This window comes from Rhinolophus ferrumequinum, chromosome 7, assembly GCF_004115265.2.
Source record: "Rhinolophus ferrumequinum isolate MPI-CBG mRhiFer1 chromosome 7, mRhiFer1_v1.p, whole genome shotgun sequence".
NCBI classification, from domain to species: Eukaryota; Metazoa; Chordata; class Mammalia; order Chiroptera; family Rhinolophidae; genus Rhinolophus; species Rhinolophus ferrumequinum.
This window is the reverse complement of record NC_046290.1, coordinates 62,286,814-62,302,834: the sequence shown is the minus strand read 5'-3', so window position 1 is coordinate 62,302,834 and position 16,021 is coordinate 62,286,814. Positions and strand designations below refer to the sequence as shown.

The following is a 16,021-nucleotide window of genomic DNA, read 5'->3' as shown; positions in this document are numbered from 1 at the left end:
TCTTTAAAATGTGAATCATCCCCCCCCCCCCCCCGCTGTTTTACTCATTTATTTATAAATTTGACAAGTATCGGTTGAGCTCCAAATATACCAGATTTTGTGCTAGGGACAGGTGTGTTACCTGTCCTCATGGAGACCAAAGTCTAAAGGGGGAATTTGTTATTAAACATTGCAGTGTTTAGAGCTTTTCTAAAGCCTTATTGAGATACAATTAACATATAGCATCATATAAGTTTAAGGTATACAAGGTGCTGATTGGATGTACTGCAAAATGATTACCACAGTAAGGTTAGTTAACACATCCATCAACTCACATAGTTATCGTGTGTGTTCCGAACTTCTAAAAGCTGCTCTCTTAGCAGCTTTCGTGTATACAATACATTAACTATAATCATCATTAGATTCCCAGCACTTTAAAATATGAATCTAAGAAAATGACTATAGTGCCAAAAATATTTTATAATTTCACCTTCATTAAAGCAGTCACAATGAAATAATCATATAAATTGCTTTGTTTAGAAATCAGACAAGTTAGGGCCCCATGAAAAATAACCTAACAGTTTATATTTAGAGGAAATACTGAATTGACAGAAGGATAGAGTTTAAAATGCAGGAAGTCCCCTGTAGATAGTCAATTTAGTTGTGGTCTTGCTAACAAAGAGTACTGTATAGAATCTCTCATTATAACATTTCTCTTTAGTTTCTGCTACAAGATGATGTTTACTAAGGAGCTGTGGGTGAAACAAGTATGTGGGACTTCACAGATAAGACAAAATCCTGAATGTAAATAGATAGCTCTTACAAATATTTCTTTTCTATAACAGTGTTGTAATTATCAGTCTAGGTCTTACATAGTTTATGTGTGGCTCTTCGGCAATTTGATTTGACAGCTCGGGAGGAAGCCCCCACTTGGGCAGTGACCATGATGTTTGACTCACCACTGCGCCCTGGCGTCTTGCACAGTGCCTGCCCTGTAGACTAGGCTATGTCCCTTGAAGGAATATAGAAACATTGTATTTATGTAGTATCTACAGAGTTTCCATTTACCTATTCACAGAATAAAAATAACAACTACTTCCATGTTAAGTGAAAGTGCTTTGCCAGTAAAAAATAATCTATATTCTAGTTATTGCTATTATGGAACCTCACACTGTTGAGAAGCAATAATATTGCTAATAGTAACAATGATCAGTTATACAAAGTTTCTGTAATATTAATATACAAAGTTCCAACCACTATGATATGAGATACATTTTATAAACCAGGAAACTGAAGATTTTGGATATTAAGTGACTTGTCTCTGGCCCAGAGCTATTATTAAGTGGTGAAGCTGGGATCCATTTACAACAATTAAAAAATATAAGCCCACATACGAGATCAGATAATTAAGTTTGCGAACTCATCCTAGAAAAAGTGCTCCATACCTCATTACCGAACATCACTATGGTCACCTTCAAAGTTCTCCCCTTGGGAAGGTATGCACTGATGCCAGTGCCTAGTCCACCCTTCAAAGCAATTTTGGAACTCTTTTTCTGGAATGGCCAACAGGGCTGTCATCATATTACCCTTGATGTCCTGAATGTCATCACAATGTCTTCCTTTCAGTATTTCCTTTATCTTCAGTTAAAGAAACAAGTCACTGGGGGCCTGATCCAGTGAGTAGGGAGGGTGTTCCAATACAGTTATTTGTTTACTGGCTAAAAACTCCCTCACAGACAGTGCTGTGTGAGCTGGTGCATTGTCGTGATACAGGAGCCATGAATTGTTGGCGAAAAGTTCATGTCATTTAACTTTTTCATGCAGCCTTTTCACCACTTCCAAATAGTAAACTTGGTAACTGTTTGTCTATTTCATACAAATTCATAGTGATTAATCCCTCTGATAGCAAAAACAGGTTAGCAACATCGTTGCAACAAGTTCACAAACTTAATTGTCAGACCTCGTGGTGAGCACCTAATTATGCATCAGGCACTGGATTAAATGTTTTACATTTAACCTTACTATAACTAACAGGGCAGCGTGATTATCATTTCCATTTTATTAATAAAAAAGTGGAAATGAGGTACAGAGAAGTTAATCTGTCAAGGACATATGGCCAGTTGGTGGTCGAGCCGGTGCCCTCCTCCTTTCCCCACCCCACCTACAGTTAGCATTGAGATAAGAAAAGCATTGATTTAGGACCATTTGGAACATTCATAGTTTAAATATATCATTTTCAATATTAATTTTTTAAAGTACTTTCTGCTATACTCTGCTGACTATGAAAATGCCTCAGTTTTTAGAAATAATTATGAAATGTACCTCTGAATGGGAACTTACGTTTGCTTTGTGGGTAGCAAATCAATTGGGTTCCTCAGTCACAGGAATACTCAGTCTTGATTTATTGTTGTGAATGCAGTTTTTATTTCATCACAGTTATGGATTAACTTCATTAGTTTAATATTTTCCATTGTATATGTTGTATTTTTTTCTTTTAAATCTTAGGAACAGTGTTTTTTTTTTTTTTTTTTTTTTTTTTTTTTTTTTTTTTTTGCTTGTTTGTTTGTTTTTTACCTGTTCATGGGCATCCTGGGAAAAGCCATCTATTTCTGGTTTAAGTGCAAAATTAGATTTTAATAAATCCTAATTTTATAATTATTGTGTACTGGAATGCCATTTATACAGTATTGCTTCCAGGCATTCAATGTGACATAGTTTCATATTTAAAGGGTTATTTTCCCCCTCTTAATGTTGTATTTTGAATTACATTAGAGATAATTTATAGCCACTTTATGTATTTATATATTTTTCTCTTTCTGACCGTATGGTCCAGGTGAGGACATTCAACTATGTAAATGGCATGTGTTTACAGTTTATTTTAATAGAAATTTAAAGTTTTTCCAACTACCTAGAGACTTTTTTTTAAATTAGATGATAAAGACCTAATCCTAAACAGTATCTGTATGTATTATAAGGTATTCTATTTGGTGACATGAGAGAGATAAAGATGAAAAAACTTGATAGCTCTATCTTGGGGCTTGTAATCTGTTAGCTGACCTAGCCAAATACATAAATAACTATAAAGCAAGGCAGGCTTTGATAAGTACTGTAGTACAGGCATTAACAAAGTGCAGTGGGAAATCAGGATAGAGAGAGATTAATCCCAACTGGGAGGATGAAGGAAGTTCTCATGGAGTAGGTAGGATTGAGTAGAGCTTAATTTATTGCTTTCGTTCATTCTAGACTGTCTTCTGAAGACTGATGTCTATTTCCTTGAGCTCTTTAATTTTGTTGCCAATTTGGATAAGCATGGCACAAATCCAGCAGGGAGGTCCAGATGAAAAAGAAAAGACTACAGCACTGAAAGGTACATACTTAATTTGCTTTTTCAGGATATTTTCGTTAGGTATAGGAATATTTAGGTGGCCTGCCATTCATTTAAATTATAAAATAAGAGTAGTACTTAATCTACTTTTAATTATTTGTATCCTCACAGCACCTGTCTCTCAGTGTCTGAGAGGTAGTCTGCACTCAGTAAATAAATCATAGAATCATGTCATTTTACAGCTGTAAGAATTCTTAATGCTTTTCTTATTCGAGGCCATATATTTAATGGTAAAACTAACACTGTATGTCTCTTGGGTCAAGACTAGTGCCATCACCATATTTTTGTTGACTGGAATGTCATATTAGGTTTAGGATAAAGATCTGACTAATCCTGTGTTCTTTATGGCATTGGCACTAGGGATGTTTAATGAAAGGCTCTCTATGTTGACACCTCAGAAGGAATCTGCCTTAGACATTCTTTGGAATTTTGAGTTCTAGATTTTTTTTTAATCAGCTGAAATAATTTTACCCCTAAGAGAAGTATCCATTGTGGACCTGTAAGCTTTCTTCATTATCCTACATTTCAATCTAACTGTCCAGTGACTTGCCAAAAATCAGATTATCTAAGTAACTTGTACATGGCCTCACAGTTACTTTTCTGGCACTTGAAAAAATGTCTTATGGGTTTTCTAAGTGTTGAAATGCCAATATGCCAGAATTGGGTCTAAAGTTAGAATTTTCTGGATTCAAATTCAGGTTCTTCCATTTACTATGAACAAGTTGGTTAACTGAAACTTTCTTAATCTACAATATGAATAAGAAGGCTTAGTACAGATGATCTTGTAATGATTAATGAAGGAGCCAAATTGGAAATACAAAGGATGCCAAAAACCTGTATACACACTTTAAGAAAGGAAAAAAACTATTAAAATTGTAGTACACAATATATATGGATAACCAAAGATGAATACAAGTCACGTTTGACTTCTGCAATTACAAGAGGTGCTCAAAGTGGTTACCATCAGCATAATTTTAATACAGTTTTTTCCTTTCTTAAACTGTGTATACTTTTTTTTTGGCACTATCTGTATTAGAAAATAAAATGGCAAATGCATAGGAAAGTATATTTTAGAACAAATTGGCAAACTGAATACAATTTTACATCTAAAAACAGTCCTATTTATTAGTTTTTTTCTTTTACGGATTATGTTTTTGGTGTCATGTCTGAGAACAGTTTGCCTAGCCCTAGTTCATGAAGATTTTCTTCTATGTTTTCTTTTAAAAGTTTTTTTTAGTTTTAGATTTTACATTTAAAATAATCATGCATTTTGAGTTAATTTTTATGTAAGGTGTGAGACTTAGGTCAAGCTTTATTTATTATTTATTTTTTTACCTACTGATGTCCAATGGTGCCAGCACCATTTGTGAAAAAGGCCCTTTTCATCTTTGAATTACTTCTTCACCTTTATCAAAAATAAATTGGAATCATCTGATCCAGAGCCTGACACATTATCCATTGCACCATGTTCTTTGCAGCATTATTCATGGTAGCCAAGATATGGAAACAACCAAAGTGTCCTTTGATAGATGATAGATGAAAAAGATGTGATACATATATACAATGCAATATTACTAGGCCATAATAAAAGATGAAATATTGCCATTTGTGACAACATGGATGGATCTTGAGATTATCATGCTAAGTGAAATAAGTCAGACAGAAAAAGTTGAAAACCATATGGTTTTACTCACATGTGGTATATAAAACTGAAAGCAATAAACGATCAAGACAAACAAAAACTCGTAAACAAAGACAACAGGTTAGTGGTTATCAAAGGCTAGGGAGGGACCGTAGAAGAGGGAAAAGGGGGTCAAATATACAGTAGTACTTCGGTTTTCGAATGTCTCCGTTGATGAACATTTTGGTTTACAAACGCCGTAAATTTCATGGATCTATGGTATCATTAGATAGTAAAATTTAAGTTAAATTTACAGTTTTAAGTTGATTTTAAAGGTCTGGAATGGATTAATCCATTTTGCATTAACCCACTTTCTATGGGAAAACCCACTTTCTATGGGAAAACCATGCCTCGGTTTTCGAACGTTTCAGAACTCGAATGGACTTCGGGAACAGATTATGTTCGAAAACCAAGGTACCACTGTATAGTGATGAAAGGAGAACTGACTTTGGGTGGTGAACACACAATGCAATATGTAGATAATATATTATGAAAATGTATACTTGAAACCTATATAATTTTATTAACCAGTGTTACCCCAGTGAACTTAATAAAAATTTAAAAAATTAAAAATAAAATGAATTTATGAAGTATAATTTTGAAAAGTAATAAAATAAATAAATAGGGCATATTTAGGTGAGCTTGTTTCAGCGCTCTCTTTTTTGTTCCATGCATCTGTGTCTATCTCTTCCCCAATACCACACTCTTGATTACTGTACTATATAGTAAGTCTTAAAATTGAGTAGAGTGATTCTTTTCTTTTTCAAAATTGTTTAGCTATTCTAGCTTCTTTGCCTTTCCATATAAATTTTAGAGTAAAATAGTCTATATTGCAAAAAAAATTACTTATATTTTTATAGGAATTATATTTAAACCTATAGTTGAATGTGGGAGAATTGACATCTTTACTATATTGAATTTTCTAGTCCATGAACATGATATGTTTTTCATTTATTTAGGTGTTTGGTTCCCTTCGTCAGCACTTTGTAATTTTCAGCACATAAGTCTTATACACTTTTTACTAGATTTATACTTATGTTTTAATTTTTTAGAGTAATTGTCAATTGTGTTGTATTTTTAATTTCAGTTATCACATGTTTACTGATAGTTTATGGAAATACAATCAAGTTTTCTGTGTTTATATTATATCCTATGACTTAGCTGAATTCACATATTAATTCCAGGAGTTGTTTTGGTAGATTCCATAGGATTTTCTATGCAGACTGATATGGCATTTGCAAATTGATAGTTTTATTTCTTCCTTTCCAATCTATGTGCTTGTGTGTGTGTGTGTGTGTCTGTGTGCACTGGCTAGGCCTTCAAATACTAGGTTGAGTAAGGATAATGAGAATGGGCATTCTTGTTTGCTAGCAGTAATAGTGAGTGGTGCCACTCCCATTTTTAACCCCTCAATTTCTAGACCTGTGAATACTGGCTATGACAGATGGCTGAGGAAAGAGGCTGACTAGTGTCCATAGAATGAGTTATCCTATCCATTTGATTATTAAATCTTCCTTCATTAAGGTCACCTTTTATTGAATATTCACTTGGAACACAAATATTTTCACATTTGTTGCCCATTCAGAGAGGTCTATTCATATACCTCTTCTCCAAATTTTCTTGTGACCTATTTTCCAGTCATGTTCTTTCCAACTCCCTGACCATCCAGCTAAACCATTGGCCACAGCCCATGAATCAATATATAATCACACGTCTGACCGTATCTCTTTCCAAGCAAAGTGAACAGCCAGGTGCATTGCTTTCAATTCAGATCACTGGGAGGATTTCCCTTCACCACTGTCCTTCAGGGATGTCCGAGAAAGAGGCTGTAGTGCTTCAGCTGTCCACTTTTGGGTGGTGCCTGAATATCATGCAGAAGCATCTATAAACGAGACCCATTTTCTCTTCCTTTGTCACCTGATGGTAGGAACCCCCCATGAGGCCTTCGGTGCACACTTGTAGATAGAAGGTGCTGTAGTAGGAGAGGAGACCATAGGCATTTGGGCCACTTCTTCATGTAACATAACTTTTGCCTTCTTGGCCTGCTCAGTACTGATCACATATATCCCACTTGCAATTGATGATGGAGTGCTGTTGTACACACCCAACATTATGACTTGGTGGGTCAGATGATACCCACTTCATGATGGGATCATGATGGTAACTTGGTAGCCTGTGATTAAGCATTCAGTCTCTATTAAGGCCTAATAGCAGCCCAAGAGTGGGTTCTTAAAAGGTGAGTAGTTATCTGCAGTGGATGGCAGGGCTTTGCTCCAAAAAGCCTAATTTGGCTATAATTCACTGTAGGGGACTGCTAAAGATGCCAGCAGCATCCCTATCTGCCACTGACATCACTGGTTGTGCTGGATCATTTGGCCCAGGTAGCACAGATGCACAGCCTTCTCTTATTCTAGGCACCACTCAAAAATAGCAACATTTTGGGTAAATGGGCCAGAATAACACACCCTATGTTGCCTCCAACATCCAAAGAGACCCTCTAGGCTTGTGCCTCCTTTTTTTGTTGAAGGAGAGGCCCGTTGCAACAATTTACCCTTCACCTTAGCAGATATATCTTGACATAACCCACATCATTGGACCCCTAGAAGTTACAATGGAGTAAAAGGCCCCTAAATTTTTATCAGATTTATTTCCCACCCTCTGATACGCACACGTCTTTCCAATATGTCTAGAGTAGTTGTTACTTCTTGTTTATTAGGTCCAGTCAGTGTAATATCATTAACGTAAGGTCCAGAGTGATACTGTGTTAAAGGGAAAGGTGATCAAGTGAACTAAATTATGACTTAGGACTGGAGAGTCAATATATCCCTGAGGTAGGACAGTGAAGGTATATTGCTGGCCTTGCCAGCTGAACGCAAACTGCTTCTAGTGGGTTTTATTGACAGCAATGGAGAAAAAGGAATTTGCCAGGTCAATAGCTGCTTACCAGGCATCAGGGTATGTATTAGTTTGCTTAAGTAATAAACTACGTCCGGTATAGCAGCTGCATTTGAAGTCACCATCTGGTTAAACTTAATGATAATCCACTGTCAATCTCCAAATTCTATCTGTCTTCTGGACAGGCCAGATAGGTGAATTGAATGGGGGATGTGATGAGAATCACAACCCCTATATCTTTCAGTTCTTTGATGGTGGCATTAATCTCTGCAGTCTCCCCAGGAATGCTGTATTTCTTTTGGTTTACTGTCTTCCTAGGTAGAGGCAGTTCTGGGGCTTTCACTTGGCCTTTCCCACAATAGCTCTCATCTCACAGGCCAGGAAACCACTGTGGGGATTCTGCCAGCTTCTGCAATATCTATTCTGATTAAGCATCCTGGAACTGAGGAAATAACCATAGAGTGGGTTCAGGGATCCACTGTGAGATGAATCTGAGGTAAAACTCCATTGAACACCTGTCCTTCCATAAGCCCCTACTTTGACTGGTGAACCACAGTGACCTTTTGGGTCTCCTGGAATCAGTGTCATTTCAGAACCAGTGTCCTCAAGTCCATGAAAAGTCTGATTATTTCTTTTTCCCCAGTGCAGTTACCCTGGTAAAATGCCGTAGGTCCCTTTGGGGAAGGATGGGAGAAAGATTAACAGTATTCTTGGCAGCATACCTGGGTCATTCTTTATGGGGACTTGGCCTCCCCTTCTCCAAAAAGTTTCTGGGTCTGTACCCCAGCTTCATTCTGAGAATTGACTGTGACTCTGTTTTTATGATGCAGGTGAGACTGTTGTTCATTTGACCTAGCACTTTTCTGCTTATACATATCAAGTAAGAATTTAGTAGGCTTCCTAGCTCACTTCTAGAAACACCATGCTTAATCCGCCAGTGCCATAGGTCTGTGCGAGTCGGACTATTGTGATCGCTGCTCTGACTCTGCCGCCCATGCTGGTAACCATGCCCACCTTGCCTTTGGCCTGGAGTGCTGCACTTAGCTGCTGCCACCCCAGGATCTAACTACTCTAACTACATTGCTTTTGGGTTTCTTAATTGAGTGACTTCAGTTTGCACTCTGAGGTCTAGCATAAAAGGAGACCCATCACAGAGCTCTTCATGGGTGTGTGGGTTCTCCTTATTTCTCATGGTAGTGGACAAAGCATGTCTTTTGGACTGTTCCACTGTGGGCGAGTAGGTCTTCAATGACAAATACACTCTAACATTCTTGTCTCCCTACACCTTTGAATCCCTTCCTCTGCATTTAACCAACGCAAATTCATTCACTGTGGGCCCCCTTTCAGTCTGTTTCAGCCAGCCAATCAAACAAACTGTTGGAAACCTTCCCAACTCCCCAGGGTACAACATTAAATACAGAATCTCTGCTTAGTGAGCCTGTGTCAGTAAACATGACCTGATTGCTCCTCCTACACCCTTAACGTCCATTCCCACACATATTTCCGGCATTTCTGTTTCTAGACATTTTTGTTCTATTCAGGCCTTCAGTGGATCAGATGATGTTCATCCATATGGGGGATGGGATTAGGGAGGTGGGTGAGGCAATCTGCTCTACCCAGTCTACAGATTCAAATGTTAATCTCATCTAGAAACACCTTCACAGACACTCAGGATACCCCTGTGGCCCAATCAGGGAGATACTTGAAATTAATTAACCACCAAACCATTCATCCTGGGTTGTGTCCATCTTTTGGCTATCATGAATAATGCTTCTATGAACTTAGATGTACAGATATCTGTTGGAGTCTGTTTTCAGTTCTTTTGAGCATCAAATGGTATTTCTATCCAGTTATTGCATATGTTTAAATGAAGTTTAGAATTCTTGTTGTTGAATAACTTTAATCATCAGATACATGTTTTAGAAAGAACAGTTGTGTCACACCTGATGCATACTTCGGTTACATGGTTTCAGTTGTAGTGTATTTTATAGGTGATTGAAGAGATTTTTCAATGGAAATGTTTTATTATACTTGATTTTTACTTAATTCAGGGGCTTTGCCACCCAGTCTCTGTGTAAAATGCAGCTATACAGTATTGCTTCCCTTTTACAAAGCAGAAAAATAATCTCTGATAATTCCTTTCTACTTGTTTTCTCAATGCTGATGAAATGAAAATTACCTATATCTGGTTCTCTAATTGGCATAGAAGTTTGAAGAATGCCTATTTATTTGGTTGTTCATTTTATCATTCAAAATAACATTTTTAGCAAAGTAAAAGCATATTTCTATATTCATTATTGTTTATTGTTTATAAGGTAATGAAGAGAGGGGGCAGAATATTTTAGAGTTGACATGACACAAAGAATGAGTGTGGTGATTTTGAAAGAGCCCTGAGTCAAGTATTGGGAAATACATTTATTTTATTAATCACACTTTACTATTAAGGTATAATTTTGGACAAGCTATGTTCCCTCTCTGAGCTCATTTCCTTGACGGAAAGACAGTGAAGATGCTAATGCATTGTACTATCGTATAGGGTCATGATGATCAACTGAGGTAAAGGATGTGAAATCTTTAAAATGATATACATATTAGGTACATATAGGTACCTAAATCTTTAAAATGATATACATATTAGGTATACATATAGGTAATGGCATTTTAGGATCTGAGCTGATAGAAAGAGAAAATGACTATTAGACATAATACATCTGTTTATATATTAGATGGTGTCTGTGTGTCTGATTAAAAAGTTTCTTAAGTTGTGAACTGTGGAAGATGACTTTGAAATGAAGGAATCCAATTTTGCCCCAGAACCCCAATTCATTGAAAGGAGAGAAGTGAGAATATTCAAGCCACTCCAAGTCAATTTTTGATATTAAAAAAATCATCTATTTTACTCTGTTTTATAAAGATTTACGTGGTGTTCAGAACTTTACTAATGAATCAGAGATTTGTCAGCATATATCCCAGAATGCACATCATGTGGCATTTCCATTTTACTAGGGAATTTGCAAACTTCTTTTTATGTTCGCATATTGAAGGTGTTATATTTTTATGTGAGCTGAGGTTTATTTGATATAGCAGTTTAAAGAGTACCAAACAGTGGTTTTTTTTTTTTTTACAAGTTTTTTGATAGCTTATCTTTGTGTCCTATAGAGAGACTAGAGACTGGAAGTAGATGGGCTAAGTTTTTTCTCTGACATATTTTGATGAGCCATACAAATGGATTTGTTATATCTCTGTGAGAGGCAGAGATAAAATGTTATTTCTGAGATACTTCTTTTGTTTAAAAAACAAACAAAAAAAATGGGGTTTGGGGACTGGTTTGCTTTACTACATATTCTAGGAGGTTTTTCTCTTCAGGAACTTGAATTAGAATTTAATAAAAAAGAAAGAAAAGAAAGATCTCAAAAATTAAACTAAAAAAGAATGCATCTTTTTAGAAATGCATAAATTTGAAGTTTATCTTTATGTTTTTCTGAGTTTCAATATAACTCAGTGATGACATAAAGTGAGAATTTTTGCCTCATCCTGTAATATGAGCCAAAAGATAGTAAATGCTTGCTGACAGGCTGATTCTAGGGCTGGGGCAGGGAAAACACAAGATAGGCCTGGAGTGTCTTATAGTAGCAGAAAGTAAGGAAATGCTCAAAAAACAAAAAGATGAGAGTATGTCAAAGGGATATATAAGCCAGCAGAAAGAGCTTACAATGGCTAACACTGTAACAATTTAAGCAACAAAGTAAATGATGTAGTATTGGATTGTAACCCAGAGGATACAGTAACTATCCATGAGTTCATACTGATATATGAGTAAGTGATTGAGTAAATGTGTAAATGGAGGAAGATGGCCAAATCTTCCATACAAAAGAATTGCAGATAATATTTGTAGATGTTCTCTACTCCAGGAGGTAGAGTATAATCGATTCTTCCCCTCTCTTTATGAGAGTGGGCTAGACTTAGTCACTTCCAGGGAATGGCTTATGGGAAGGGAAAAGTAGTAATTTCGTAGTGAAGAAGTCTGTCAAATGCTGCCTTAACCGATGAAGCTTAACATCCCCAGTGATGTCCTGTGTGGATAACATGTTCCCCTTCGTATGATGTGATAAGAAGGGCAGTTCACCTCTGCGGTATTCTTTCTAAAAACTTAAAACATCAGGAAAATTTAAATTGAGCATAATTCTACAAAATACCTGATCAGTACTCCTCAGAACATTCAAGATCATGGAAAAGAAGCAAAGACCAAAAACTGTAACAGGGTATTGAGGAGATATGATGACTACATCCAGTGTGTTATCCTTAATGGAATCCTAGATCAGAAAACGGACATTAATGGAAAAAATGATGAGCAGTGTCTAGAGTTAGATAATTGTAATACCATGTTTTACTGAAAATAAGACCTATTCGGCCATCAGCTCTAATGCGTCTTTTGGAGCAAAAATTAACTTATTTTACTATAAGACCGGGTCTATGATATGATATGATATGATATGATATGATATGATGATATGACATGATATGATACAATAATATATAATAATATAATACCTGGTCTTATAGTAAAATAAGACCGGATCGTATATTAATTTTTGCACCAAAAGACTCATTAGAGCTGATGGTCCTGCTAGGTCTTATTTTTGGGGAAACATGGTATACCAACATTAGTTTCTTCATTTTGATAAATGTACCATAGTAATGCAGTGTAATAACGATAGGAGAAAGTAGGTAAAGGGTATACAGGCACTATCTATACTACTATGTTTCAACTTTCATGTAAATAAAAATGATTCCAAAATAAAATGTTTAGTTGAAAAACCTTGTTGACAAGTTTTTTGAGCATATAGAATCAAATAATGTAAAGAATAAAAACTACTTTGTGCTAACTAATTTTCTCCAGTTCACGTTTTATTTTAATATTTTGATTTTCCCCTAAAAATGGAATAATGTGCTATATTACCACTATTTAGATTTATGAGTTTCCTTATCCATAAACAGTTTAATTTATATGTAAAAATTCAGTGACCTTTTAGTAAGTCAGACAGTAAAAATGGAGAACCATATGATTTCTCTCATATGTGGAATATAAAACTGAAAGCAGCAAACGAACTATACAAACAAAAACTCATAGACACAGACAACAGTTTAGTAGTTACCAGAGGGTAAGAGGGGAGTGGGGCATGGTAGAAAAGAGTAAAGGGGATCAAATATATGGTGATGGAAGGAGAACGGACGCTGGGTGGTGAGCACACAATGCAGTATATAGGTGATAAATTATAGAATTGTACATTTGAAACCTATATAATTTTACTAACTGATGTCACCCCAATAGATTTAATAAAAATAAAAAAATAAATAAAAGTCATATTAATATCTGAAACTTTTAAAACTATGTAACGAGGTTAATAAAGTACAAATTAATAGCTGTGTATTTTGAAGGGGAGAAGTTAATTTATTATAGCGGTACGTATGATCTGAATTGTGATTGTTTTGAGAATTATGATTTTGATAGTGCTTACGTTATGTTGATATTATAGTTCATTATGATATAGCACTCTGAGAACTTAAAGTTTTAATAGCATTATCAGTTATGGCAGCACATAAAAAGTAATCTAATAGGACAAAAGAATACTTAACATAATTTAAAATATAATCTGTATTAACTGAAAATTAACATAACTATATTTTATATGTTTTTTTCTAGATTTATTATCTAGGATAGATTTGGATGAACTAATGAAAAAAGATGAACCACCTTTTGATTTTCCAGATACCCTGGAAGGATTTGAATATGCGTTTAATGAAAGTAAGTAGTGTATGCTATGTGCACTATTTATTTAACAATGCTCATAGAAACATAGGGTAGATATTTGCTACTTTTATTTGCCAGCTAGAATGTTTTATGTATTTTGGGGGGAGAATAATGTCTTATCCTTCCATATTCCATAATGAAATTCTTCACTCAATTAGAAGAACCAAGTTAAAATTTTCCATAGTTGTCTTGTCACTTAAACCAAGAGCATGAATTAGATTCAGTTTATGTATTTCAACCTTGAGTCTTCAACTCCTTGGTATGGAATTGGAATTAACAATTAAATTACGTAGAAATATGCTTCTGTTTTACATCTTATTTAAAATGAAATGACTGGCAATGATTATCGCTGAGATATTTTAAAGCACAATACTCAATTTTCTTCAGGCAACACCCTTATTTTAAAATGTATTAATTAAGGTCTGAATAAAATAAATTTTGTAGTTAGGATTCAGAACATACCATAGATTGCAAGGATGTTTCTGGAACAAAGAATTATGACTCATTGGATTAATAACACTGTTGTACTTTAAGGGTAATATTATTATATGCTAGGTAGTATGTGAGTTGTAGCTTTCTATTTGTTGTGCTGCGTCAACTAAATCGGTGATCTGCCATTGCTGTGTTTGTGGATATCCCTTTACGTTATCAGTTATACTAGAATATTAAATGAGTTTAAATAGAAGATATTAGAAACTTTGATCCCTCTTCTGAGGTTAATTTTCACTCTTTATAAAGGATATCTTACGCCAAAATATGTATGAGTAGTAATATTTTTTAAAAGTTTTTTATAGTTTAATTAACAGAATCAAATAAGCACTGAGACTAACATTGCCTCTGCTCCTTTGCAATGATTACTAGATTCTTCTTTCAGAAGAGGAATGGGAAGTGTGTTGGTAGTGTGGGTAAGACATAGAACTATGTTTGCTTTATGGTTATAGGACCTCAGTTTTCATTGAAGTCTATCTTGCATCTTCCTTGAACATTTCTTAAAGTGATTAGAAAATAAAGGAGTAATACACTTTTATCTCTCCCTTTCTTATCAGATACATTCACACACACACACATACATAATTTGGCATATATTTGTACACCTTTGCATGCACACAACTTGCACTCATGCACTTTTGTACATCTACACCTTTGCACATGCACATGCCGTTTCATACACATAACACCTCGGATGCATGTGCACCCTTGCACACGCCTACCATTTATTTTTTAAATATCCTAGACATTGTCTCGCATAAGTGTATACTAACAGAATGAGGCAAAGATGCTTGCATTCCAAGGTGACAATCACCTTTAATGATCGTATTTATAGCATGATACAGTTCACTTTTGTATTTTGAGTTAATGGTGAATATTTTTTGTAGAAGTAAGGATTTGAAAACAGGAATCTGGGTCTCACTATTAAACACCTAAAAGGGCATCTCTAACTTAGTATCTTCAGGGACTTCTTTTCAGATTTATAAAAACAAAAATTCTTATGAAAGCTTTGAAATAAAACTTTCATTATCTGGTTGAAGAAGCTTCTAAATTTTTCTAAAGGATTTTAAAGTTCTCAGTTGGGGAAGAGAAAAAATCAGATACAAAGTTCACTCTAAGCAAAGGGATGAGCTTCTTTTTACATGCATCCAACTGATACCTTGTTCTTTCAAATCACTGTGCCTGTTTAAATACTCATTGTGCTTAAGGTGCTTATTTAGCTATTCTCTAGTTGTTGTAATTGTATAAGGCCCAGCTCAAATGTCCTTGCTTTGGAAGATGAAGAAGGTGAAGGTTATTTTCCACTTTTCCCCTCACATATATTCCCTATGTTCTGGTGCCATGTTATGAGGAAACACACTTTTGTATCACCAAAAAATATATGGGCTTGTCAGTAGACCATCAGAATTTGAATCTTGTCTTCCACAACATCTGATATTTATTAAACTCTTACTACATGCTAGAAAGTATCCTAAATAATTGTAATTTATTAATTTGTTTAGGCCAGGGATAGCCTATTTTGGGTCCTAGATTCCACCTGGAATCTGATAAAATATATGTATACACTTTCCAGCACAGCGTGCACCTGGGTATACACATGAAACTTAACGACTGATTTTAGGGGACTCTAAGCTACAGTGTCCTAAATCAGACCTTTGACAGTTGCTGGAGAGATTTTCCAAACCTTTGAGAAATGCTGGATTTGCAAATACAACTATAACATAAGTGATCCAGGTATCTTTTCTGGATAAAAACACTCACTTTATTTGCCTCTTCACCT

The 16,021-nt window shown here is 35.3% G+C and overlaps 1 protein-coding gene across 4 annotated transcripts in view; it reads left to right on the top strand.

Moving 5' to 3' along the window:
• The window catches only part of FAM172A (family with sequence similarity 172 member A), a 396,509-nt gene that overhangs the window by 26,447 nt on the left and 354,041 nt on the right, over positions 1–16,021 (top strand). For 3 of the 4 annotated variants that reach the window (XM_033110791.1, XM_033110790.1, XM_033110792.1), the window contains exon 2: positions 13,645–13,746. In XM_033110791.1, coding sequence (XP_032966682.1) covers positions 13,677–13,746 — 70 coding nt within the window. In that variant the 5' untranslated portion in view covers positions 13,645–13,676. Of the gene's footprint in view, positions 1–3,222; positions 3,347–13,644; positions 13,747–16,021 lie in introns of all 4 variants that reach the window. The other variant, XM_033110793.1, reaches the window with a different exon arrangement.